This window comes from Necator americanus, chromosome IV (genome assembly GCF_031761385.1).
Source record: "Necator americanus strain Aroian chromosome IV, whole genome shotgun sequence".
Taxonomy (NCBI): Eukaryota; Metazoa; Nematoda; class Chromadorea; order Rhabditida; family Ancylostomatidae; genus Necator; species Necator americanus.
In genome coordinates this window covers 6,499,135-6,525,306 of record NC_087374.1, presented here as the reverse complement: position 1 = coordinate 6,525,306, position 26,172 = coordinate 6,499,135, and the positions used below count along the sequence as shown (strand labels likewise).

The following is a 26,172-nucleotide window of genomic DNA, read 5'->3' as shown; positions in this document are numbered from 1 at the left end:
AACAATCTTGGTTCTACCATTCAAAAAAAAAAAATAGTGCACGATCTGAAGCCCGGTGTAGTTTCGACTCGTGGAGTGCAGGTAACGAGGTAGCGAGGTCTCCCCACCCCCTCTTCCGATTCCATGCGCGCCAATTTGAGCTTAACAGACTTCAAGCAGGTTTGTTTTATTACTTTTTTTGACTACAGAGTCAAAGCAGAGTGGCGGTATAACATGAATGACACGACGTTTATCTCTGAAGTCATCTCAAAGACAGGAGCTGGTACTTTTTCTTGATTTTTGACAATCAAGTCACACTTGCTGATTCTAGATGAATATTTCTTCTTGATTTTAGATGAAATGTATTCCAGATGAAGCAAAGGTGTGGAGTTGATGGATACAACCTATCGCGTTTGCAAAGTTAACGCATGCCGTGAATATGTTTAAGATTGTTGAAAAGAGGGAAAAAGCAATTTTTAGAATACAATGATATTTTAAAACGAATATTATGCATTATTGCTGGCTTAAAGGAACCAAATATTTGTATGTCTTTGGTCACTCCACTTGCTGTCAATTTCCGTATCTGCAGAGTTCTCTCTTAAATAATGGAGGAGTAGATTAAGCTGATATTATCAAGAAGAGTGTCACATAAAGTTTGAACATTTCAATTTTAAAGCAGAACATTTCATATAATAACACCATGACTAAAACAATATTTTTCACTATAAATTTTCATTTTGTGATGATCTTGGTGATTTTGATGCACTTGTAGCGTCTCCGGTCTCGACATCCTCCTGAAATTGTCGTAGATATTGTCCAAATGCCAATGAATGGGATTTGCCACTCCTCTACCAGTCTTTATGGGAAGAGGAAACTTTTTTTTTCTTTCTCAGCCTAAACTCTGTTAATCTTTCCCGTTCTGTCTTACATTTGCTGGGGGAAAAGAAGATCTTCGACATGGCGGCAGCGACACGGCTCTATCACCGCTGCAGCTATACTTGTGTGTAGGTGGTTTCTGTTTCGCTGCAGACACAATGCTTTTAGCTATTGGGACTAGCTCCTACATAACCTTCTGCGGAATCCACAGTGAAAGCGTAGTGTTCGAGTAGTAAATTGCGGAATCCAACGTGGTTCCGCTCATCTTTCCATAACCGTTGCAACTGAAATCGTCGTAAAGGTATGGAGAACATCGTTTTTTTTTTTTTACGACAACTTCAGTCACAGCGCTCCACTATTGTACACGCGCCGCGTCCAAGTGCGAGCGGTCGAAGATCAATATTGTCTCTTCACCGGTCTAATCAAGTAAAAGTAAAAGTAAAACAAATGAATAGGCTACTGAGGGGACCAAAACGTGTACATAGAGGAGCGTTCTAAAGTATCTCGCAGGAAATAAAGTGGTACCCACGCCGTTTTTTTTTTACGGCGATTAGCGAAAGACAGATGAAACCACACTGGGTTCCACAACTTACTATTCGAACTCTATGTCTTTGCTGTGGGTTCCACACCACGCCAAAATAGTGACCCGTTATAAGGAATTAAGTGGTAAAAACTACCAAACTAATCCTAGTTCTAACTTTTCGTCATATGTATTCGAGTCTGTCTCTTCTGTCAATTAAAGGCATCACCCCACGAATCTGAGGTGGTGCAGATTTCAGGTGGAGTATTCTTATAAGGGATAATAGATTATGGAGAGAGGGGTGATTCCGTCCATTTCTTCCTAATTGCCGTAAAAAACGGCCCGGAAGATGCGGCGCAGCACAAGGCTGGCGCGCTCCAGTCGAACTCCTTGTAGAAAATAGTGCGCCAGAACGCCCGAAGCCGTATCTGCCGGGCTGTTTTTTAAGGCAATTAGGAAGAAATGGGCGTAATCACTCCCCTCTCCATAGTCTCCCATCCCGTATACGAATACTCCACCTGAAATCCGTACCACCTCAGTTTCGTGGAGTGATGCCTTTAAGTTCACTCTACACCGTAATGGTTTAAAGAGTGAAGAAACGAAAAGAAACAAACAACACTATCATCCTTTCTATTATTTCTAGTCATGTACAATATCTTCTCACCAAAATACATAATGATGGACAGCGCATGGTAAACGGATACGTTATAGATTAATCTTTAATCTTACCTCAACTGTTCTCGTACTTCTGCAAGTTTTTCTGAAACATTGTACTAGTGCAAAAATGAGAATCAAGATTATCACACCAATAAGTGGCACTACTACAATAAGGAACCCATGGTAGTACTGTAAGAAAACAAAAATAATATGTCACTAATCTCAAATCTTAATCTTGAAGTTTATAATTTTTAGCATGGCTACAATTTTTTACAATATAATTTGAATTTAGTTCCTTTTTTTCAATCCGTATGAAACTTCCATTTTATTACAAAATTATGGGCCATAAAGCAAATGCTCGTTGTAAATTTAAAGTTGGGTTGAAGAGGAAAAGCGTAGATAGAAATTAACAAAAGAAATAGAAATGGATTGGAAAAGAACGAATTATTGCGGAAGCACGATTAAGAGGAAGAAGAAACAGCCGACGTTCCACGACGAAAAGGAGCCAGGATTTCGAAATATCATGAGAAGACGGATCGGTGAATAAGACGAGGATCGACACTGCACGGGCCCCGCATTTCCTCTGATTCTCTTCATCAGTTTTTTTAAACTCGTATTCGGCCGTGTTTTTTTTTTTGCGTTAAGGGTTTTTGTGTTTATTAGTATCCATATTTGTTGTTGTAATCTCGTAATCGTGTTATGGTTTTAACCCATTATTTCAAGGAAATAAATATTCGCTGAAATTCGACTACCGACTACAAAGTCCCGCGGGCAAGACACCTACACAGCGATTTGCGTCAGATAAAGGAAAAAAAAAACTTTTCGACCAATAAAAATGAAACGGAAGAAGTACTTACACTTTGTTGTTTATTCGTAAAGTTGACATTTTTTAAGAATGTTGTCATTGAACCATTATTCGGAGAAGGTTGAATGTCGAGAAGATAACACATGAGGCCATAAAGATCAATGTTTTGTGGTATTCGTCGTACCTTAAAAACAGTACGATCTTCACTTAACTGGTTTACTTTACGTGTTGTCAAAGTAAAATTAGAGTGAGTCTACGACAAGATGTTAGCAGGAACGTTAAATCGCATGAAAAAATTGTAATTGTTTGTAGCCACGGTAGAGTGTGAACTCCTATAAGGTTTCAGAAAAAACAAAAGAAAAAGAAAATGAAATGAGAAAAGGAGGAGTGAATCTTGTTTATAGTTCAGTGGCTGCTCTTCTGACTGAACATGTTGGACTAAGTGTCTACGTAGAAAATCGGACTGGCGCAATGCACCTCTCGTATGGGTGAGTCAAAACAACCTGAGGCTTGGTGCAATTGCGTAAGCGCCTGCGCTCAAAGGCATCACCCCACGAATCTGAGGTGGCACGGATTTCAGGTGGAGTATTCGTATACGGGATGGGAGACTACGGAGGGAGGGGTGATTCCGTCCATTTTTTCCTAATTACCGTAAAAAACGGCCCGGAAGATACGGCTTCATTCGTTTTGGCGCACCATTTTGTACAAGAGGTTCGATTGGAGCGCGCCAGTCTTGTGCGGCGCCACATCTTCCGGGCCGTTTTTTACGGCAATTAGCAAGAAATGGACGGAATCACCTCCTCTGTAGTCTCCCATCCCGTATACGAATACTCCACCTGAAATCTGCACCACCTCAGATTCGTGGTATGTTGCCTTTAAATCGGTGCGATAAAGCGTAGCGGTTAAGATCCAGAAGGGGAGGGGACCATTGCTAACGCCACTGATCGCTCGAGTTCACTATGGTCCCACTTCGATTCCAACCGCTCTCTTAACAGTGCCGCTTCGAGCGCAGCCGCTTACGTAACTGCACCTAGCTTCGTATCGTTTCGACTCGACTACAGCATGCGCAACATCTTGCACAATTGCAGACGCAACAAATTCCGATTATTAGCTGCGAGAATTTGAGGACTACCAACTCAAATCTCATTAATCTCTATCTAAAATTCTATAAAATAAAATAGGAGAAGAAGAAATTAGAAAAGTTAGTCCTTTACTCGATAATTGCTGGGCGGTATGTGATTCTGTCGGTTAGAGAAGTCTTAGTTCAGAGATCTGATTCAGTTTGTTTACAGTAGTGCAATTTTGTCTTCTCAAGCAAGTTACTAGTTGCGAGGTCCACAGTTTCGATCCATGTAAAATGGTCGGAAGCAGTATCAAGAGTTTGGACAGAAAATGGTTAAGCGTTGTTGCAATTGACTAAATGATTATGTTTTCGCTTTCAAATGTGCAGATAAAGCCACTTATTGATTAAGATAACGTCTTATTATATTTGGAAGAGGTTACAGCTGATTTCTGAAGAAGCAGCATGCGGACGATCAAGCTCAGGAACTTATATAAATGCTCGCGATGGTCAGGAAAGGGTGAGAGGCATCACCCCACGAATCTGAGGTGGCACGGATTTCAGGTGGAGTATTCGTATACGGGATCGTAGATTATGGAGACGGGTGTGATTCCGTCCATTTCTTCCTAATTGCCGTAAAAAAACGACCCGGAAGATGCGGCGCCGCACAGGGCTGGCGCGCTCCAATCGAACTCCCTGTAGAAAATAGCGCGCCGGAACGCTCGAAGACGTATTTTCCGGGCTGTTTTCTACTACAATTAGGAAGAAATGAATATTCCACCGGAAATTCGTACCACGCCGGATTCGTGGGGTGATGCCTTTAATTAAGCAGTGAGGAGAGGTTCCCAGTGTGAGCTGCTCGGGATCTGGATTGCCGTATTCTCGGCCTACCCGCCTAAGCAGCAAGAATTCCACATTTGCACCCACTGCTGTGCAGTGAACACGCTTTAAGGAGGCTCTAAAGTACGGTAAGGGTGCAATGTAACTGTAGAATCTTCACTAGTTCTTCCGTAATCAAATCTGAATCACTAATCCTTCCATAATAATCGAATCAATTCTACGAAAATCAAAATCTGAGCACTTATGAACAGTACCGCTCCTTTTCACTCATGCAACCTTCTGGATTTTGTGCTCGTCACAACTGAGCGGTTCATGTATTTACTAAAAATTAATTAAATTAAATTTACACGAATTTCTTCGAGCTTCAGGGTGTAGGCAGAAATCACGATATCGTAAAAACACCACCAGTGCTTAGTAAATAGTAAATAAAATGCATCGTAAACATCACTGTTGAGCACACCACCCAATTAAAATATGAGACTAGAGTTTGAACAAAGAAAAAATATTTTTCTAATGAGCGTTTACGTACAAGTTGTTTCGGAGGAATATCAGGTCCAACGAGTACAAGAGTAGCGTGCATTTCAGGCTCATTCGGATCCATACCATGGGTTGAAGAGTGCAATTTTTGCCCACCATATTTTCTGAGTAGCAGATAATGAACATAATGAGGGTAAATGTGGTGAATAGGAAAGAAAAGCGCTTACCTCGTCATTTCCTCTCGCGTGCACTCGAAGTTGACATCCCATCCAATTTCTGGCTCAAGTATAATCTCACCTATTCTTGAAGACATCCCCGTATAATGATAGCGAGGTGGAAATTTCTAAAATTCGTTGAATCAGTCAGTTTCCACCCATGATCAGTTTCTATCTGAGAAGTATGTAATATATACGGTATACGGTCCGCACTAGAATTCCAATTAATCCCTGGAGAGTTTCAAAGGATTGCAACATCAATCTCAAACTGTCTAATGAAATTCAATCTTGAAGAGAATCTTGGTAAAGTGGTCACATTAGGCAAAAAAGCCTATAATTTTATTTTTCTTCACTTTATCAGTAATTTTGAATGTGTTCTCAAAAAAAAAGCAATGTAGAAAAATTCAGCTCAGCGCTGTGGCAGCACTCCATGGCTGAGTGCTGACCCGCAACCAAAGTGGAACCGTCGTCCTGAAGTGATGGACAATTGGACAATGAACAATCGGCGATGGATGACTAATGTCACCGTATCGGCACTGTCAACCGTATCCGCATGATATCCTGTACAGTCTAGGATTTGTTCCCACAGTCAAGAAAATCCACGAAAATCGCGGTCGGGTGCTAAGGGGTGATAACTACAGTCTCTGTTAGACTGGCATAGACCTAGATCTTAAGATTTCCTCTGTTGGATGAATAAAAGATCCGCATTTGACCTCGCCCTCTCAGTATCTGGAGAAAGCGAATTTGCGGAAATGCTGCCCAGAAATAAAGATAATAGCAACCTTATGAGCGACTCTACTCAGAGTGACATGTGACATCTCTAATTGCCGTAAAAAAACCTTACAGTGTTACCCGCTCTGCTTGTGAAGAATGGAGGGAACGGACGAAGCAGCGGTGGTTTGACACGATTTACTTGAATTGATTTGATTTACTGACATGAACCTGGCTGGTTACGTCCACCCTATCTCTTCCTTTTTTTTCTTTTTTTTCTTTTCCCTATCTGTTATTTCTCAATCAATTAGATCGCAATAAAATATACCGCATCTCAGAACACTGTTTTTTTTTTTTGCTGATGGGCAAAATAATCGTTCTAATCTTCCTATGTTACAGAAACAAAGTGTCAAGGTGATGGTCAAGAATATCCATTATTTTTTACTGTCTTAGTTGGAATTTGAGCAGAATTTTTTTTAAACTCAAATAAAACAGAAATTATGATGCATTAACAATTGCAACAAATCAATTAGAGTTAACTATGCAACAAACCTCCTTTTTGTAGATTTTAACTTTAAAACCATTAGTTTTGACAGCAGATGTCAAATTTTCGTACACTTCCTCAAGAAGATCCGTGTTAAAAGTATATATCATGGATTGACCATCAATTATCGTCTTCACATTGATATAATCTTTCACGCACATTATGTTCTTGTAACCATCTATCTGAAAATTTACAAAACATCTCCTAGACCACTCAGTCAAAGAGGAAAGAACCCATCCGTTTGGAAAATATCGTACACATCCTAGAAATTCCCTGTTTCCCGCATCATTTATCAGTTGCATGTTTTACCACAGATAATGCTACTAACATAGGTCCAAGCACTTTTTTGTGAAAAAAGCAGAGTTTAGTCGGGTCAAAACGACATAAAGCATGGACAATTGCGCAAGCGGCTGCGCACGAAGTGGCGTGGTAGAGCGTAGCGGTTGGGATCGGTGCAAGGATCCTCGCTACAGTCACCCATCTCTGCAGTTCGCCATCGTCCAGTCTTGAATCCAACCGCTGTCTCCAGCGACATTTTTCAAACAGTTCTGAAACTTCCAGTAGTTCGTGGATTATGTGAGCGACTATTTAAAAGCAGCATACCACGATCCACGATGTGAGGATCTCTCCACGGTGAAGATAGGGTTAAGGGGTAGATCAGGGGTGTAGATGTGAACGTGACCACCACGCTCAATTCCCCTTGTCTTTCCCGAAAAATGGCGTGGGAAGTGGCCTTGGTGATCGAATTTCCCTACGAGGCACCTAGCGACGCGTCGCATATGCGAGCTCAGACGTACGGGAAGATGAGCGGCCTAGATAGCGTTAGTAGACCATTGATTGTCCTCGCTCGCTGGTAGACACGGCGCGTATGAATATTTTCGCTCCCGTGGCACGTGTTAGGTACCTCGATGGGGGGATTAGGTGCGACAAGGCCGTTTTCCATCAACGGAAAGGAAAAATGAGCCTGGACACACTCACACTCGTGATCGACACTCCCATCCTTAGCTTTTCGTGGAGCGATCTCAACATCGTCGATTTTGTGGTATGTTGGCTTTGATGTTTTCTGGAAGCTGCTTAGCAAGAAGTTTGCAGAAAACATCTACATCTTCCAGAAGCATGTTGCTTCCACATCTTAGTATTCTTGCTGAGCTGATCTAGAACAGAAAAAAAACCAAGTTTAACGCTGCTATTTCTTACCTATTTTTCATACATTGTATAAAAATTCTAAAAAAAAGTATACAACTTCAACGCCAACATTCTCATTAATCAAGGATTAATTCAAACCTGAGCATGCCCATGATCAGCAGTGAATATCACGTTCACTTCTTTGTTAAGTCCGAATTCTTCCATCTTTCTTATAAAGTAAAGAAAAAGTTTATCTAACTTTTTAAGCATTTTTTCATATTCGCCGTTGTAGAAGCCGTTCAAATGCAGCGTATGATCAGGTTCGGCAATGTACCTACAAGAGACTAGCTGAAGTAAATATTTATTGTAAACAAAGGTATGTCCCGTGCCTCTCACCATGCCAGGAAATTCACTGGATCCTTTGGCCTTGTGAAGAGTTCAACTATTGTGTCAACATCCGATAACCATTCATCAAAGCTGCGAAATCTTTCCCAAGGTCTAAATTAAAAGCATCACCCCACGAATTTGACGTGGTACGGATTTCTGATGGACAAACTCTATACGGAATCGTAGATTGCGGAATCGGGGGTGGTTCCGCTCATCTCTAGCTAATAGTAGTAAAAAAAAACGACGTGGAAGACTCCGTTTTTGACGGCGATTCCAGTCGCAACTCTCGTCGCCGAATCCAACTTCCCAGCGATCGAAAGCCAGTGAGTCCTCCTCGACTGCCTATTCAAAAGAAACTTATGAATAGGTTCTGAGGGGACCAGCACGTATGCATAGAGAAGCATTCTAAGGTTCCCACGCCAGTTTCTGGAATGATTAGGAAGAGGTGAGCGGAACGTATAATTAAATTCTTCATTTTATAGAAATGGTCTCAAGTTTTCAGCTAGTTTGCATATCCCTGATCCTGTAATCTACAACTTCGTCTCTAGCTGTTGCCGTTGATTCCCTCACCACATCAGATTCGTGATATGCAAGAATTCAGTGCAAAATTAAAAAGAGATAAAACAGCAGGATTTTCACTCTTGTAATTTTTTTTTTCTGAATAATTATATATTTTTATTTTTTCACCTAAGACACGCTAAATCGAGATCATGATTCATTACAGTAAACAAATTTTTAAACAAAATATACTCATCAGATCACACGAATTCAGGAGCTAGCAAAGGTGTTCTATCTGAAATCTTTTTTCACTACGTACCTTTATACTACGCATCTTCTTAAGATAATCCGGCGAAAGCGAAAAAAATTTTACTACCTACCTACCTACCTAAGTACCTAGAGGGCCTCGCAAAACTTGTGCTTTCTAGCCCAGTCGAAGTACACTGTAGAAGAAGTCATCAAAACTCCAAAATAGAAGTAGAAGCTACTACAGTATTCCGCTGAGCCCGAGATTATAGAACGCTGAACACTAGAAGCATCTTGGATTTGGCATTTTGGCATTAGCTGTCAAAATTCCAAAAATGGACAGAAAGGAAGAGTGCATAGCGATGACAAACGAACTAGCCCCATATCAAGATCTGGGCGGGTTTTAATCTATAAGGGGCCCACCGTCAGGTCCCTTATAAAACCAATTGTGACTCATAGTGGTGGTATGTTATGTTACCAGATTTAGCAAATGAGGTAAGCGCTAGCCCCATTTGTTGTTTTTTTTAGTTTCTCTATCGTTTGCTTTCTGTAAGGTAATGAGACGCGTGAGAGGATTAGATCACTGATGGGTTCTCCAGAATCTGGAGAAGACGATAATGCCGTTACGCCTAGCTGTTAATAAAGATCAATACCAATCTTGGGGCATCTCAAGCGAATCAGTAAAAATTACGTGTTTGCGAACTGAAATTTTGAGAGGTGATTTGGTGGGGCAACTAATCACACTATTCAGTATGTCCGCACTATTTTGTATGATTTTTAAGGGCATCAGCCCACGAATTTGAGGTGGTACGGAATTCAGGTAAAGTATTCGTATACGGGATCGTAGATTATGGAGAGAAGGGTGATTCGGTCCATTTTTTCTAATTGCCGTAAGAAACGACCCGGAAGATACGGCTTCGCGCATTCTGGCGCGCTATTTTCTACAAGGAGTTCGATTGGAGCGCGTCAGCCTTGTGCACGCGCCGCACTTTCCGGGTTGTTTTTTACGGCAATTAGGAAGAAATGGACGGAATCACCCCCTCTCCATAATTTACTATGTCGTATACCAATACTCCTGAAATCCGCACTACCTCACATTCGTGGGATGATGCCTTTAAGTAAATATCAGGTGAGAGGGTGTCGTGTACTCCCAACGTGTTTATGCCTAATGAAGAATTTGTTTGTTGGTTCCACGTTATGATCACACCGTCACAGTTGAATAAAAACGTGTATGTAGAAAGTAGAGACGTGTCTTTGTTTCAAAATTGTATTTGACGCCTTGTAGTTCATGTACAACACTTTTACCTGTACATCGACGGGTGAGCAGGTGTGCCAGGAAAAGGCGCTTGGCCGAAAGGCCAATATAAGGATGCGGAATGTCTTGACACAAAGGCCCTTAAATAAAGAGAAATAAAGTGATGAAACAAAATAATAATGATAACCTATTATTATTAGTCTGAATGTCCGGCTAAAGCCGGACTTCAGACTTTCGGTGGTTTTAGCTTCGCTCCCCTTCACTGATTAATGAAAGTTAATAGTGGTAGTGTTTTCTGTGAAATTAGATTTGTGTTTTTTTAAACAACGTTTCCCTTCTCTTCTTTATATTATAAATTAAGGCGAAAGATTACGGAGCTTTCCTTCTAAGCGCGTCAATTCTACATTTGGAGAATATTCAACCATCAGCGACAAACACTCCTTCGATGCCAGAATAATATAGATACAATTTGAAAGCTTTACTCGAAGCATGGGTATTCCTGCTGATTTCTCCCAATAGTTATCATAGAATGATGTTTTAACATAAAATGACGTGAAAGACATAATCCTACTGATAAAGATAAAAAATAAAAAAAAACAAATAAAAAATAAATAAATGAAAAATAAAAAATGAAAATAATGAATAATAAATAAAAACGTTTAGAAAGTAGAAATTAGAGACGTGTCGTTGTTTCGGAATTGTATTTGACACCTTGTAGTTCATGTACAACACTTTTACCTGTACGTCGATGGGTGAGCAGGTGTGCCAGGAAAAGGCGCTTGGCCGAAAGGCCAATATAAGGATGCGGAATGTCTTGACACAAAGGCCCTTAAATAATGAGAAGTGAAATGATGAAATGAAATAATAATGATAACCTATTATTACTATAATATTAATCTATGATAATAAATAAGTATATTGTCTTATTTGTTGGTTTTCGAGCGTTTGATAGTGTAGATTTAAGGAAAAGGATTTATGGAAGGAACAAAGAGAGAGAGAGAGAGAGAGAGAGAGAGAGAGAGAGAGAGAGCCAAACAAATACTGCGAATAATCATCCGATTGATACAGAAATTATGCAAGAATGAAAGCAGCTGGGTATATTTCAGATTCGAACTTTCTTTGGAATTTTGCGGTAGAACATCCTGAACTGAAGAATTGATGCGTAGTTTCACCGCTTCTCTTCGGTACTCAATGTCGTCTTTGCCAAAATGTGCCGAATCGTCAAGAAAAAAATGTGTGGGGTTAGCTTGGAAAAGACAATTTTCCCATTAATTTCGTGTTTACAGGTAATAACGCCGCCTTTACATATGACGATATGCATATGCAGAAGACAAAGAAATCTCGCATCGGACGCGGAAGCACAGCCATGTGGTTTCGAAGGACAAACCGAGGTGCTCACAACTGATTGAACTGCACTCGCTTCATACCTCGACAATTTTAAAAATCGAGCAAATTCTCGAGTTTAAATTTTTTGTTTCGAATGTCCGGAAACAAAAATTAGCATCTACAGTCTTTGCAACACAATTTGTCAAGTTACGCTATAGTCGGATCAGAACGACATGGAGCACGGTGCAGTTGCGTAAGCAGTTGCGCTCGAAGCCCCGCAGTGGAGATAGCAGTTGAAATCGAGGTGGGACCATCGCGAACTGCAGCAATGAACGGTGCTAGCAGGGTGGGTGCTCACAACTGATTGAACTGCACCCATTTCATACCTCGATCCTAACCGCTACGCTCCACCGCGACGCTTCGAGCGTAACCGCTTACGCAGCTGCGCCGTGCGTCATTTCCTTTTGACTCTACTATATCTTCACAGTTGGCATGTCTAGGAATACATTTAGTCTAACATTGAGAACTAGCCTCCGGCTCCACTGATTTCGTCACATCCGCCGTGTGTCGTACCATCGCCTACTCTGCAAATAGTCCATCTACAGTAGGCGATGATGCGACATTTCCATTTCCCGCAGCGGCATGGATGACCACGCCTATGGGAAGTCCTACACCCAAGAAAACGTAGTGAAAAAAGTTGAAGAAGAGTTAGATTTTCAGCACCTTAATCTTTTTAATCTGATTTAATTAATTCCAATTTTTATTCTAATCGCAACGTGCTCCTTCTTGGACTAAGTTGTTCGTATCCCGATATGTAGATAAATAAACCGATGTTGAGCGTTCTGGATTGGGGGAGTAGATGTCATGAGAGGACTCTTCACTTTCTGGAGTAGAAGAACGACATGTTGATGCGTTTCCGCCACGAAAAGGACTGCGTCAGGCCCCACTGACAATGAGTTTGCCGACTTTTTCTTAACTATCCGGACAAAGACAAATGTGTTTTTTTTTCTTTTTGGTGCACTATTTGTGTATGTGAATAAATAAATAAATAAATAATGCGAAGAAGAGGCAACGAACAGAGAAGATAAAATTCTGTCATTTGAAAGGTCCGAAATTCTATTGCACCTACAACAGCGTATTGGACAAGTACAGCAACCCACAGGAACCCTTTATGAAGAATATAAAAAAAACTAAGGATATAACATTCACCTTTCATTTGTGAGCCATATTGGTTCACCTCTATACCATTCCGGTTCCAGAGAAGTTTCAACAATACCAGGAGTGTTGGTGAAATTCCAAATGTCATATCTTAAAACATCAAGCAAGCCACAATTTCTCGTAATTACTTGACGTTATGGTACCCATTAATGAATGTGAATGAAAAAAGTATAACTCACAGTTTCCCATTGGAATGATCAAAAAATTTATTAGATACTATACCGTGACTTTCTGTATAGAGACCTATAATGGGTCAGTCAGTTTAAAAGGTAGTAGTTGACATGAAAAAAGTTGATGTTGATTGTTATAGATTTGGACGATTCATATAATTTAGGTTGACGTAAAATATTACTGTAAACAAATAATTTAGTACCTACAAATTCTTAGAAACACACATCCTGTCAACCCACTCTGCAAACCTGCAGCATTACCCCTACACGTTACCCATGCTAGATGTACACGCTTATGTGAGTTGATGCGTAGAAGAATACCAGTGCTTGGAAATAGTCAATCTGCTCAACATGACCCACACTGGTATAAAAAGTTAAAATTAAACCGCTTCAATTCAGAATTGTTTGAGGTTCACGAACGTGTAACCGGCCTCCACAATGACTTACGGTGACTAGCCGATGTGTCAAGTCAGTGCTTTTATCCTCCCGGACAAGTCTGGCACCAATTTATCGACCCGGAGTGATGGAAAGCTTGGTGAGCACTAGGGCGGAGTCGAACCTCCGATCGATCGTGCAGGAAGCGGAACCTCTAACCGCTACACTACACCCACTGACATGAAGCTTGGCGCACTTGAGTAAGCGGTTGCGGTCATAGCAGTGGAGCTAGCGGCAACGATCGAGGTGGGACCGTCACGATGTGCGGTGGGGTGGTGCAAGCAGGAGTTCCTACTCGATCTTAACCGCTACACTCCACCGTACTGCTTCGAGTGCAGCCACTTACGCAACTGCTCCATGCTCTATGCTTCATGTCGTTTTGACCCCATACCACCTTGATAAGTCGCTTTCTTTCATCGGTTTTACGCTTCCTCCTCAAGAACGAGCTAGTCCCTCATATTATTCCATAGATTAAGCTAAGGGATCAATCACCGAAGTTGCTATCTGCCTAACAAATGTTTGTTCTTGTCTAGGACTTTCATTACGAGGTAGGAAAGAGCTCAACACTCCTGAGCTCAAATGCAAACGTTTTCCAGATCCAGAAGATTGTCGAGATAATCTTCGAAACCAACCTCGTTCACATACAAACACCGGCGGAGAGTAGAGTTTTTTTTTTTAGAAACTACGAATAAATCTCATTCATGTGGAACACATATTATAAAAGAGAAGTATAACTTCAGGGATACCGAATAATAGGAACTTGATTGTAGATGAAGCTCCGACATGAAATGAATACAAAGTGGGAAGCTATGGGCCAAATGATGGATCCGGATCCAGACTGTTGAGCTGTACTCAAACTCTGCTTACTCTCCGTACCCACTTTTTTTAATTGACAGTTTTTCCACCACTAATGCTACACAGCGGAAAGAAGGGTTAACGCTGCTGACACGTCTTCTAAGAAGTCTATCACCACCTGCGCCGGAAACATGTGTTTAGAAGTTTATTGGTAAGTCAAAAGAACGTCGAAGTCAATTCTACGAGATGCAAAATGTCCTTGAAAGATTCAGTGCTCGCAAGACAGTGGATCAGCTGAAAGCCGAGTTTGATAACAAAAGGAATCCGGATTCCGCCATATTCGCCTGCGGGACTCATAAAATGATTGAATTTCGACAAGTACGGAAAGAAAACGTAGGAGAATCTTGCTTAGGCTGGCATGACTTGTTGGAGACATGCTATATAACACTTCAAGTAAGGATTTATTTGTTCAAAGCTGATCTATTGAACTAGTGAACTAGGACAGGGAAGGACAGAGCGTTTGGGAAAGCTAAAACTTGATAACGTGACGTTCAGCCTATTTTACAAAATAAGCTGAAAATCTGAAGGTACTGGAATTGTCTAAATAGAAATTCACCTGTAGAAATAGCCATGAAGTTTGTGGCAGTGAACGATACATACTGTGACCGCACTCCATTGACAAACCAAGCACCACCAAGAGCCCAATCATATATGTTTGGGACCTAACGTGAAATAAATTTTGCTACCTTTTAAACGCATTCCTATAGAAATGATCGTACCAGGGTAACGTTCATAAAATCGTAACGGAATCCATCAAATGCTATGATGATCAGTTTTGGATGAGCACTTAGCGTAGAGATTAAGGGTAAAGTTACCAAGTGAAATAGAAGCACATACAACATTAACTTTCTGAAATAAATTCTTCTAAATTGACTGACTTTTACCTCTACTTAACAAAATATTGCTATATCATGCATGGATGCAATTAGTACGCCTAATGTATGTGTGTTCATAAGTCCCATCGTACGTTGCTATAAGGATGGGTGAACATACACACACTTCATCTGTTATCCCATATAGCCGGGTTAAAGGCATCACCCCACGAATCTGAGGTGGTACGGATTTAAGGTGGAGTATTCGTATAGATTATGGAGAGAGAAGTGATTGCGTCCATTTCTTGCTAATTGGCGTAAAAAATGGTCCGGAAGATTCGGCGTGTGCACACTACTGGCGCGCTCCAACCGAACTCCTTGAAGAAAATAGCGCGCCGGAACGCTCGAAGCCGTATCTTCCGGGTCGATTTTTACGGCAACTAGGAAGAAATGGACGGAATCACCCCTCCCTCCTTAATTTACGATCCCATATGCAAATACTCCATCTGAAATCCGTACCACCTCAGATTCGTGAGGTGATGCCTTTAAGACGACATCAAACTTGGTGCAGTTGCGTAAGCGCGTCCGATCGAACTCGTTGATAAGCCCTGTTAAATGCCTGATTCGGATGCTGTATGGGGGTGATATACATCAGAGGTGCGCTGGGGCCTGTTCTGCATTCGACCCTTCGACCAAGTGTTTGTAACCACTCCCATCCTTACTAAGTTAAGCTGTTGGTCTACTCAACCGACCAGTACCAATGATTGAAGTTATTTCCAAAGCACGTAGAGACTAAGTCACATTATCATTATCACATAGATGATAATTCCAGATGATATAGCCAACCGTTCTATACAACTACACAGAGCTAGACAAGCGGTTACCAAGTATCAAAGCAGAACAACACACAAATACAGTACAATACAGGCATCTCGACATCTTCAATTCCGTGGTGCGCTTCGCCTTCTACTGAGAAAAACATGACATAACAGATTTTGTTGCACTCATACCTCAGGTGCAACGATTTTGAGCTTATGAGAAAGTTAGATTATTGAGAACAAAGAAGTTTCTCGACGATGTTGTGCAGGGCAACTAAATATGGAATTGCAGATGCCTTAGTTGATAAGGAAAAGAGGGCTGCCGCTGAAGTTGCCGTCCCAGTTGGCGATGATCACCAACAGATCCACATTTGGCTTCATCTTTAGTAGGTACTAATGAAGCATCTGCTAACACAAACGTAGTAGAGCAGAAATCTATGATCTCTTTGTGATAAACAAACCACCTTTCAAAATATAAATGCTTCACTGACAAGGAGGAGAACAAAACTGAAAATGAGACCTACTCTCCCAAATAGTGTTGTTGATGTTTGGTTGATTTTCCTGATCCACACAAACGCCCTCGTTAAGCCCATAGACCCCATTGAGGTAATGTGCTGGTGGTATTTTGTAGCAGCTGAGGATGTATGAGCATATTTGGGCTGTTTCGCGGACAACGATGAATAGAGGGCAGCCAAATGAGAGATACTGGGATACGTCCCGCTGTGATGCTTGTATTTTTGGTCCACCTCATACTAAATTCAGCATCCTATGAGTCAGACGTGTTATGGATTTCTCATGGAGAGAGTCTATACAAGGTCGTAGATCAGGGAAAACGACGTGGTTTCGCTCATCTCTTCGCGATTGTCGTAAGAAACGGCATGGGAATCGCTTTAGTTCCTACGAGGTGCGTTAGAACGTACCTCTATGTGCACGATCCGTCCACTTCAACAGTCCGTTAATTAGTTTAACATGAATAGGCTAGTAAGGAGACCTCATTAATCCTGGAAGGCTCGCTCTTTGCTGCGGCGCGTGCGCAAGGGTGGCGCGTTGCAATGCAAGCCGTCTTTAAAAAAAAACAACGGCTTCCGGGACATTTTTTACAGTCACTACGAAGAGATGAGCGGAACCATCTATTTTTCCACAGTCTGCAAGCCTCTCTAGAAGCTTTCCATGGGAAATTACGTCAGATTCGTGGGGGTGATGCCTTTAGGCTACGGTAGTATTTCTCACTCATTTCTCTCAATGACGACTACTATTACTCATCCTGACCTCCTTGCAAAATTGTGGTGATTGTTGATCACCACGGCCGACCGTTACGAAGTGCTCGCCAAATCAACACCTGCAGAAAGTGAACTCGTCACTGCCATTGTTGGTCGCCTTCATCGAAGTAGTGCTATCATAAGGTCTAAGAGGCGCTCAGCAGTAACTGGAAAGGAAATTGAAGCCGAACATCACTTGAAACCCCAACGTGTGATACAATAGAGAGAGAAACAACCACAGCGACTTTTTCGTTCCTCAAACTGCAACGACGTTTGGAGACCAAATTAGGAACGTGATTTACCTGATTGACGAATCCAATTCTAATTCAAGCAATGTACCAGAACTTGTTTTTTTTTCTACAGACTGGTTGTAAGAATTGAAATGTCTTTATGAATCACTTCCAACCGAACAAGTCGGAGGAACACATCATCGCTGTTAGGAACTTCAATTACCACATCCGAAGAGGTCCGAAGTCAGGAGAGTGCAAGAAATATCTTGGTGATAGAAATAAATATTAATGGAAAACAAATTGTAGACTCATTTAAAGATCTTCAAGGACTTCTCTTCCAAGACGAAAACACAATCATTAATTCATTTCCATTTGTTTCGCGTACGCTGTCACCTGATCGCGTACATCAGCGCTGGCCACTGCGGTTTGACATTGCAAGTTCCAAGACACAAGAACGTTTCGATAACTTGGATAAGACTTTCAAACAAGTTGGTAATTGCAATTTAATTTTATTTTGCAATAAAAATGACTTCAGAAAGAAGAACAAGGAACAAGGATCAGTCCAGAAGTCAGAAGTTTTTGAATTGGCCACACTATGATTCAGATGACTGTTTGAACTACGAAGTAATAGGTTTCGATGGCGATAATATCGAACCCTCTGAATTATTCGAAGACGACGAAACAGTAACGGCAGAACGAGCGCATTGCTTCTACAGAGATACAGTGAATTTGATCTAAAAACACCGTAAAAACCTATTCCGTCGTATAGAATCTATAGATTTGTAGTCAGATACATAACGATGTTTTGCTAGGAGAAAAAAGGACAAATTCAGGATTGCTGGCTACAAGAGACTCCGATATGTGATGAGGGTTAGATTTCAGCCTACACTTTGCATTTTGCCCCACAGTGATATTATTCTTAGGCCGAAGAAGTAGTGAAGTGATGTCTTTATCAAGGTCGCGTTGAAGATCATCGGTGAAAAGCTATTAACTTAGAAAAATGATCAAAATTTCTCGGATCAGAACGAAATGGATACAGGTAGTCGCTTTCTCGTGATTACTCCCATTTTTTTTTTTGAGATTCTCCAGTCCTATTCATTCCAAGTTGTCCAGTATTCTCAATTCGGAATCCTTTGAGGTAGCGAACGTTTAACTGGCCATTACAATGAATTACGGGGGCCAACCGATGTATCAAATCAGTGTTATCTGCTTCCAGACAACTCCGGTACCAATTCACCGACGCCGGGGGAATGAAAGACTTGGTGAGCACTAGGGCAGGTTCGAACCTCCGATCGACTGTGTAGACAGCGGGTCCTCTAACCGACAGCGCTACACTCCGTCCCTGGATGTCACACAAAACCAAAACAAAAAAAAAATAAAATGAAATAAACAAAATATGACTAAATATGTGAAATAAAGTAGAATAAAATAAAATAAATAATATAAAAAGCTCAGATCAACTCATCGAATCGAAAGATCGATCGTGATCAAGGACATTAGGTTCGGCCATCCAATAAACATCGTGTTGAACATATCCTCCTAGAGGATAACCAAAATCAAATCAACAACAACAACGCAATTTTTCCTCATTTATTAGGACAAATGATCACTTTTGCATTAAAAAGAGTAAGTACAAAATTGGACCATTCGTATCTAACAAAGTCCAAACGTCAAATCAAGCATCTATAGAGATTATCACCTTTAATTCTATTTACATCCATAGTCCGTAGTTTAGGAAACATTTCCTTAATACGTACATTTTCAGCATATGGAGTCACAAAGAAAAAAAATGTAGGATCAAGGAGTTCCGATAAAAACAGGCGGTGCGGCACAACCATGTATCCACCTCATTACGCGAGCATTTTTCTCCAATATGCTTAGGTGTGATGCACGAACTTCTGGAAAAAAAGGGATGTTAAACTGGAATATATTTCTAGAATTCAGTTAATTTCAGCGAGATACTCTTACCATCATCAGGGTTCTGATCAGTGATCTTTGGCGAATTAGAAATAGATGTTAAAGCCTCGGATGGTGTGTCCTCTCCTTTCTTGTGATAGCTTAAATCAAAGAAACCGTCGTCCAAGGATTTCGTTGAGCACGGATGAGTCCTGAAAACCCTATAGTAATACATAGAAAAGATGTGTACATAATATTATTATATATTATATGTATTATTATACGTTGAGTTTTTAGAAAATTGCCAAACTAGTTTCTATTTCCCAAAATAGCCTCGATAGTGAATACTGTGACGAAAAGTCAGCGGATGAGAACTGAGCAAAGTATGTGTATTATTAATATATATTATATGTATTATTATACGTATATCTCTGACAATTCACTGGATGAGGACTGAGCGCAATATATGTATTATATATTATATGTATTATTACATGTATATTCCTTACAATTCAACGGATAAGAACTGAGCAGAAGAAAAAAAAAACTGGACTGACCTTCGGTCTTCATCATCGCTATTAGGCTGTCCACTATCCGCGGCAGGGGACTGAGGAACGCAATGCTTCTCCTCTGATCGTCCCATGCCAGGATTAAATGTAAAGGAGTTATGGCCATATGATGGTGATGGAGAGCTGCTGAAAGAAAAATATTTTGGAGCTGGAGCATCTAGGAGTAGCAGTTACAGGAAATTGAGAACGTTGAATTTGACGTACCTATCCTCATCATCGGTAGAGTACGTAAGTCGAACGGCAGCTCGAAGAAAATCACGTTCTGATTCATCCATAACCGGAAACATTACCGATGGTTCCTAGAAACTTGAATGATTAATGAAAATTTTATGACATGACTGCACAGGGCATCTAAAAAAATTTTTTCACGTCGGCACCATATATGCTGATCTCAAGGAAAACTATGAAACCGTAAAAAGAATTCGAAAAATAGATTTAAATTGTAAAAAGAAGTAACACGAGCGAGACGTAATTGCAAAGTAAGCTATCGGAAGAGGTTATAGCTCTACGTATGACTTTGTACCAAAAGCAAAAAATGCTATAGTCGGTCGAAACGACCTGAAGCTCTTCTTGGTGCTTGGTGCAGTTGCGTAGGCGGCAGCGCTCGAAGAGGCACGGTGAGCAAAAGGGTAGAATCGGAGCGGGACCCATTCCAGCGGGACTGCAACGACGAGTAATGCTTGCAAGGGTTCCCCTCGTAACCATCGTAACCGCTACGCTCCACCGCACCGCTTCGAGCGCAACCGCTTACGCAATTGCACCAAGGTTCGGGTCGTTCTGACCCGACTATAGCATTCAAGGTCTGTTTTGTACATCCAGAAGAAAAATATTTAACTTAGACAGATCCTAACTTAAGCGGATTTCAAAAAAGGCTGACGTTTACCTCGGTAAGCGTAACAGGAGTGGCAGGTCGTGACGAATGAACTCGTCTCTTCAAGGCAGCAACAGAAGGCGCTGATATATTCGGTGAAGATTTAGCTAAAAAAAATGTGATCCAATAAGACGAAATATTTTGACGTAGTGGCAGCTGGACAAATATAATTACAACTATCCAATAAACATATTATCGCCAAACACTTACTGATATTCTTCCTACGGTAGGAAAGTGGAGAATTTCGTAGCGCATCAGCGGATACTGGATGAACTTCACCTTGTCTACTGTACTCATTTGAATGAATCTTCTGTCGGGGTTTCGGTTGAGGTCGCTCTGATTCTTTCATTGGATGCTCTTCCATGCTCTTCTGTAATCGGTATCTTCATAAATATGGAGTAAGCAATAAACATGGTATAAATAATAATCACCATTATGCTGAGCCTTGGTTTCGGGGTTGGTTTCCAATCAAGAGTCTTTTTCATTGATGAATACTGCGCTAACGATGTGCTTCGAGGATAAAGCGGAGGTGGGCTTAAAAAAAAGATTAGTTGGTGAACCACAGTTGCTAAATTTCTATGAACGTGAGAAATTTCTTACCTCAATGATCGGCTCACTGTCTCAATGTGCTCATTTCGTGGATCGGCTCGAATTGTCCGATTAGGAACACAAATTAGACGAAAAGCAGATTTTTTCGAAGGAATCCGAGGCGTAAACGCACATGGAGAAGGGAGCTGTAAGCGATGATAAGTTTGAAAGTTGTCAATGTTTTACAAAAATTTAAATTTTTTTTTACAAAAAACAAAAAAAAGCGACCTACTTTACAACATGTTTCTTCATCTTCATCAGTGGACTGGAATATACGGGGTTGGCCTGGTTCTAAAAAAAAGAATCAATGAGAAAATTTGTTCAAAATCTCCAGGAGCGTTCGTAGACAAGCTCAGATGTCACAATGGACATTCCCACTCGTAACGAATTCTTTTAAGGCAGCATTACAGTAATACCGGGAAGGATATATTCCCGGTAGTACTGTAATGGTATATATATATATTCAATAAGAATGGCATTAGCACCACTGAAGGGCAACGTTTCAGAGGTAGTCATGGTCAGATTTCATGGATTTTCTTTTCACTATCAGTATGACGTTGAAATAAAAGGAACGATGCACATTACCGCTATTTTTTAGTGAAATAGTATCTTTTGGTGAAAAATTCTTCGATCTAGAATTTTCTGATTTTGATTTTCTGATTTCATTGATTTTTTCTCTCTGAGATAATTAAAAGGGAGTGTCAGGCGGAACAATTGGAGCATGTTCGGCAGCAATTTTTAGGAGTTCTTATCATTGATTTGTCATATTTATCCATTGAAGACAGTGGAGGTTAATATTCGGCTCAGAGAAGGAGTACTTGAAAATATTGAACGCCTTGCTCTTTCGGCTATATATAGGAATGTATGATACTTTTAAAATGTTTTTTTTACTTATGAGCATTTCTCACCTAAGCACGTGGCTTATTCTTCAAAATTCAAATTCTAGTGTATAACTTCAGCTTTAAGATTATTCGAAGTGTAGTTACATTTTTTCAGGACGTTTCACTATTTGACTAAGGTATAGAAACGATTAATAAATAAAATTACAGAGCAAACGACCAATAGAACCGCCTAGTAGCTGATTCCCCCCGAAGTGTCTCGCAGAACAATCGGAATTGTCTGGAGTACACTGAGGTTGTACACGGAACAGTGGATGATTAAAGGACTTCGGGTCGAAATAGCAACGAAATCATAAATTTGGAGAAGTTCTAGGTAAGTGAAAATGAAAAATTCTGTTTTTTTTTTTACTGCAAATTACCTAGTCTCCGTTGTATGAGCGCATCGGTTTTAACGTAAAGTTTCTTGGTTGCTTCGAGAAACTCAGCAGCACTTGGGCTCGTGGACAAAAGGCACTTCATCTGAAAAATCACAAATCATCATCATCACCGAAATCAAAAATGAAAGAACAGTTTTATTCGCTGGAAGACGCGGAGAAAAGAGATACAATGGGCCGAAGAAAAAACAGCAGAACATTCATTTTATAGCGGTGGAATTCGGAACAAATATCAAGGATGAAAACACAAATTGCAGCACGTTTATGAGACTAATTCCGAAGCGTTCTGAAGGTGACTTGTTTTTTTTTTGTTCCTTGGAAGTCTGTATGAGTCTTGAGCTATTTGAAATTTCGAAAATTGAATACCTGATGACAAAATACTAAAAAAAATATTTAAAAAAAAAGACTAGAAATTTTAGTTTAAGAGTAGACATAAAAGAGTGGTTTGCCAGAAGAAATCTTTTTTTAATTTGCTGAAAAAAAACCTGTTTTGCGGAGAGAAATCTTTCTTTTGTACTTCTTTTTTGTACTTTTTGTTTAAAACAAGAAAATTCATCAAGAAGTTACAAATGTGAACTCAAAGGTAAATATTATTGTCCCGCTAGACTTTGTTAAAATTTCGTACACCTTTATTGGAAACACATTCATTTCCTTCAGTCACAGTACTGTCAAAAAGTTTCTTCTTCGGAAAGACAAAAGCGACTATCTTTTCTTTCTTTCATCACCTCTTCCTCGTCATGAAGTTTCTTTTTCTTTTTCTCTTCGAGTGATATCTAGAACATCTAAAGAGTCATATGGGGCAATTCGCCTTTGGAATCAGGAATTATGGAAACCAGTATCAATCCATCACAACGGCGTTCGTTCAAAAAACACACACAGATATGGAAAAAGAAAACAGAGCCACGTTAGAAGATGGAAATCCAAAGTAGCTATTTAACTTCCAAATTATTCTGCAAAATATTTCTTTTTTTTTTGCCGAAACTTTTTCGTTTCAACAGATACACAGCTCTATAGGACATTTATGCGAATTCTACAGGAAGAAAGAAAGCAGGAGAAGGAATTACGCAGAAATACTGTCAATTATTCAAGCAACAAACATAAATTCCTTAACAGTACAGAAGGGAACCAAACATTATGCTACATTGAACTGAAACCGACAAAAAAAAATAATTTCCTATGATTTTTCTCCAACTTCTTGGTGTTTCTCTCTTTATTTTTTGTCAATTTTTTCTGTAAATTATTCAAGCAAGTCCTTGACAATCCAAAAAGGAACCAGAACCTTCAAACTAAATCGAATATCACCAACAGAAAAGTAATTTTTTTATAAATTTTCTCCGACTTCCGTTTCTCTTTTTTTTTGCAGTAGATGAATGTTTCCTTACAGTCATTCATCGTTTATTTTCTTCTCGTTGTTTTTCTACGAATAATTCTTATCAACGTTTTTTTTTCCGGAAGTACATTAAAACTGGTCTTTATCGAACGCGATATGAACTGTGTTTTGTTATGTATGATCACGTGGACGTAAATTTAATGAACAAAGAAGATCGGGGGGAAGGAGGGGGGAGGGGGGGGGGGGGAAACAGAGAGAAGTACAAAAAATTCTGCACCGCTGTAAATCTCATTGTGAACAAGACAATTAAAAACAAACTTCCGAACGAAACGAACGAAAAACAAGAACTCAAAGTTAGTTACGGTAAGTTAATACAGTATAACAGTAGTTATATTACTACGTATAATAGTCCAGTATTAGCACAGAAGTGAAAGTAATATAATAGTTAATAAGTTATAATAAGCTATAATAGATAAAATAATGATTAATAAAATAATAATAACCTATAGGTATAATAATAACATCTAAGCGTAGAATAAGACGGGTAAAAAATCTAAGGAGAACTACGAAATTGGCAATGGGTTACTGTAAGTGTGATAGCTACACAGCTGCTGTAGTTCAGAAAGAAATGTTGCAGCGCTATTCAGCTAATTGCATGGATCACATTTCATATCATGCACATTAGATCCCGACGGCGAGGGAAACATGATCCTTGCATCCACAAGATTTCAAGTCCAGAAAGTGGTTGTCGTAGCAAAAACCATACAAATAAAGAGAGTTCCCTTTTCTTTTTCTTTTTGAGTAAAAATTGATAAATATTGTCCCTTTAATTAATTTAGTTAAATTAGTTAAAATTAGTAGTTTTAAAAGTTGTGGTAAGATATGTTACTTTGAAAAATTGATTTAAAAAGAATTAAATTTAATATCTTAGAGAATTAAATTTAAATTTAATTTCAAAACGTTAGCCACGAATAAAGGACTATAACAACCTCGTGCCCGGCTCAATTAAAGGAAACAATCAAATTAAAAAAAATTAAGAAAGATTTTTAGATCTGGGTGAAAGCATTGGAACGATCTTCTTTTAACATTGAAGTTAAGAGTAAAAAACATAGAGGAAGGCCAAGAGTACTTAATTTGTCGAAGTAAAGTAAGTAAGTGATATGTGAAGTTTGTTTTCTTCGGATACAGGATGTTTTCTTCGGACACACAGGAACGCTAAGGATGAGACTATTAAACGACAAATGTCCATTAAAGACAGAGCGAACACGGCAACTGGTGATTCGGGATGGGCGGTGTCGCCGCGGCGGCGGCGGGGGCGGCGGTGTTCATCATATCGTTCGTTTTCTGCCCTCGTGATACAAAGAGGCGTTGATGACGGACGATGAGTCGTCCAGTCAGTTCTAAGTACAAAGAAACTTATTCCTGATTCTTAGCGACCTACGTCACGACGTGTCCACACCCCTTATGTATCCATAATGAAGAGAATCCGGAGTGAAAGCAACTTATTCGCAAACATATCATAGCATACTTACTTTATCCTTTATCATAGCAATAAATAAATAGTAGAAAAAAATAAAATAATATACAGATAATATTATAGTTTAATAGTTAGTGTTAATAGTTTTTAGTTAATAGAAGTTTAATAGTAGTTAATGGTTTGAACACGATAAATACCTTATCCTTATAATTATCCTTACTTTAATATTAATACCCATTTTTAACGATAGTTTAATGGATTTATAGAAAATTATGGAAGAATATTATTAAAGAAGTAAAAAGAATTAAAAAGAATAGTTATGGAAGAATATCATCAAAGAAAATTAATGGAAAAAATTAAATTGAAAAGAAGGGAGTAAAAATTTTAAAAAAATAATTATGGAAGAATATTATTTTTAAAAAAATCAATGGATTTATAGAAAACGGACAAGGATAAATCAGAATAGAACCCTTTTAATACTAATATATTAATATTCTAAAATTTAGAACCCTTTCAATATTAATATATTTTCTAAAATTAATATTTCTATAATTCTAATACTGCAATTTTCATCACTCCATCTTTTTAACATTTTTATTTCCTTCTCTCCTTTATTTACCTCCTTCCTTCCTTTTTACTTCTTTATTTGCTTCCATGTATTTTTCCTCCTATATCCAGAGATCTTTAGAGATACTGCTGCTGTCCTAGTAAGAGAAAAAATACTTTTGAATATTGATGAGAACCACAAAAACGGCAATGTTTACATCAGGCCGCTATTCTACGGTGAATATTGATTATTATTGATGTTATAGCAATAGAAATCCACAAAAATAGCTATTGCAAAGATACG

The 26,172-nt window shown here is 39.5% G+C and overlaps 2 protein-coding genes across 5 annotated transcripts; both read right to left on the bottom strand.

Moving 5' to 3' along the window:
• Positions 1 to 701: 701 nt before the first annotated feature.
• On the bottom strand, positions 702 to 19,060 carry RB195_000520 (uncharacterized protein; the record flags this gene model as incomplete). 4 transcript variants are annotated; one of them, XM_064196914.1, is made up of 17 exons in its annotated part: positions 702 to 773; positions 2,105 to 2,221; positions 2,890 to 3,021; positions 5,267 to 5,378; positions 5,442 to 5,557; positions 6,693 to 6,866; positions 7,969 to 8,143; positions 8,206 to 8,307; positions 10,246 to 10,335; positions 10,934 to 11,023; positions 12,731 to 12,829; positions 12,919 to 12,982; positions 14,756 to 14,861; positions 14,919 to 15,048; positions 16,294 to 16,336; positions 18,780 to 18,857; positions 19,018 to 19,060. In XM_064196914.1, the coding sequence occupies 17 exons, from the start codon at positions 19,058 to 19,060 to the stop codon at positions 702 to 704; spliced, it is 1,743 nt and encodes a 580-aa protein (XP_064052792.1). The 4 variants fall into 4 exon arrangements, with proteins under 4 accessions (XP_064052792.1, XP_064052793.1, XP_064052794.1 ...); XM_064196913.1 differs by lacking the exon at positions 10,246 to 10,335; XM_064196912.1 differs by lacking the exon at positions 10,934 to 11,023.
• Positions 19,061 to 19,115: 55 nt separating this feature from the next.
• RB195_000519 (uncharacterized protein) lies at positions 19,116 to 22,600 on the bottom strand (the record flags this gene model as incomplete). The annotated part of the gene is made up of 10 exons (XM_013436092.2): positions 19,116 to 19,216; positions 19,287 to 19,426; positions 19,772 to 19,909; positions 19,988 to 20,082; positions 20,667 to 20,761; positions 20,865 to 21,024; positions 21,086 to 21,188; positions 21,255 to 21,388; positions 21,475 to 21,533; positions 22,501 to 22,600. 10 exons carry the CDS (start codon positions 22,598 to 22,600, stop codon positions 19,116 to 19,118), a joined length of 1,125 nt encoding a protein of 374 aa, XP_013291546.2.
• Between the last annotated feature and the right edge of the window lie 3,572 nt (positions 22,601 to 26,172).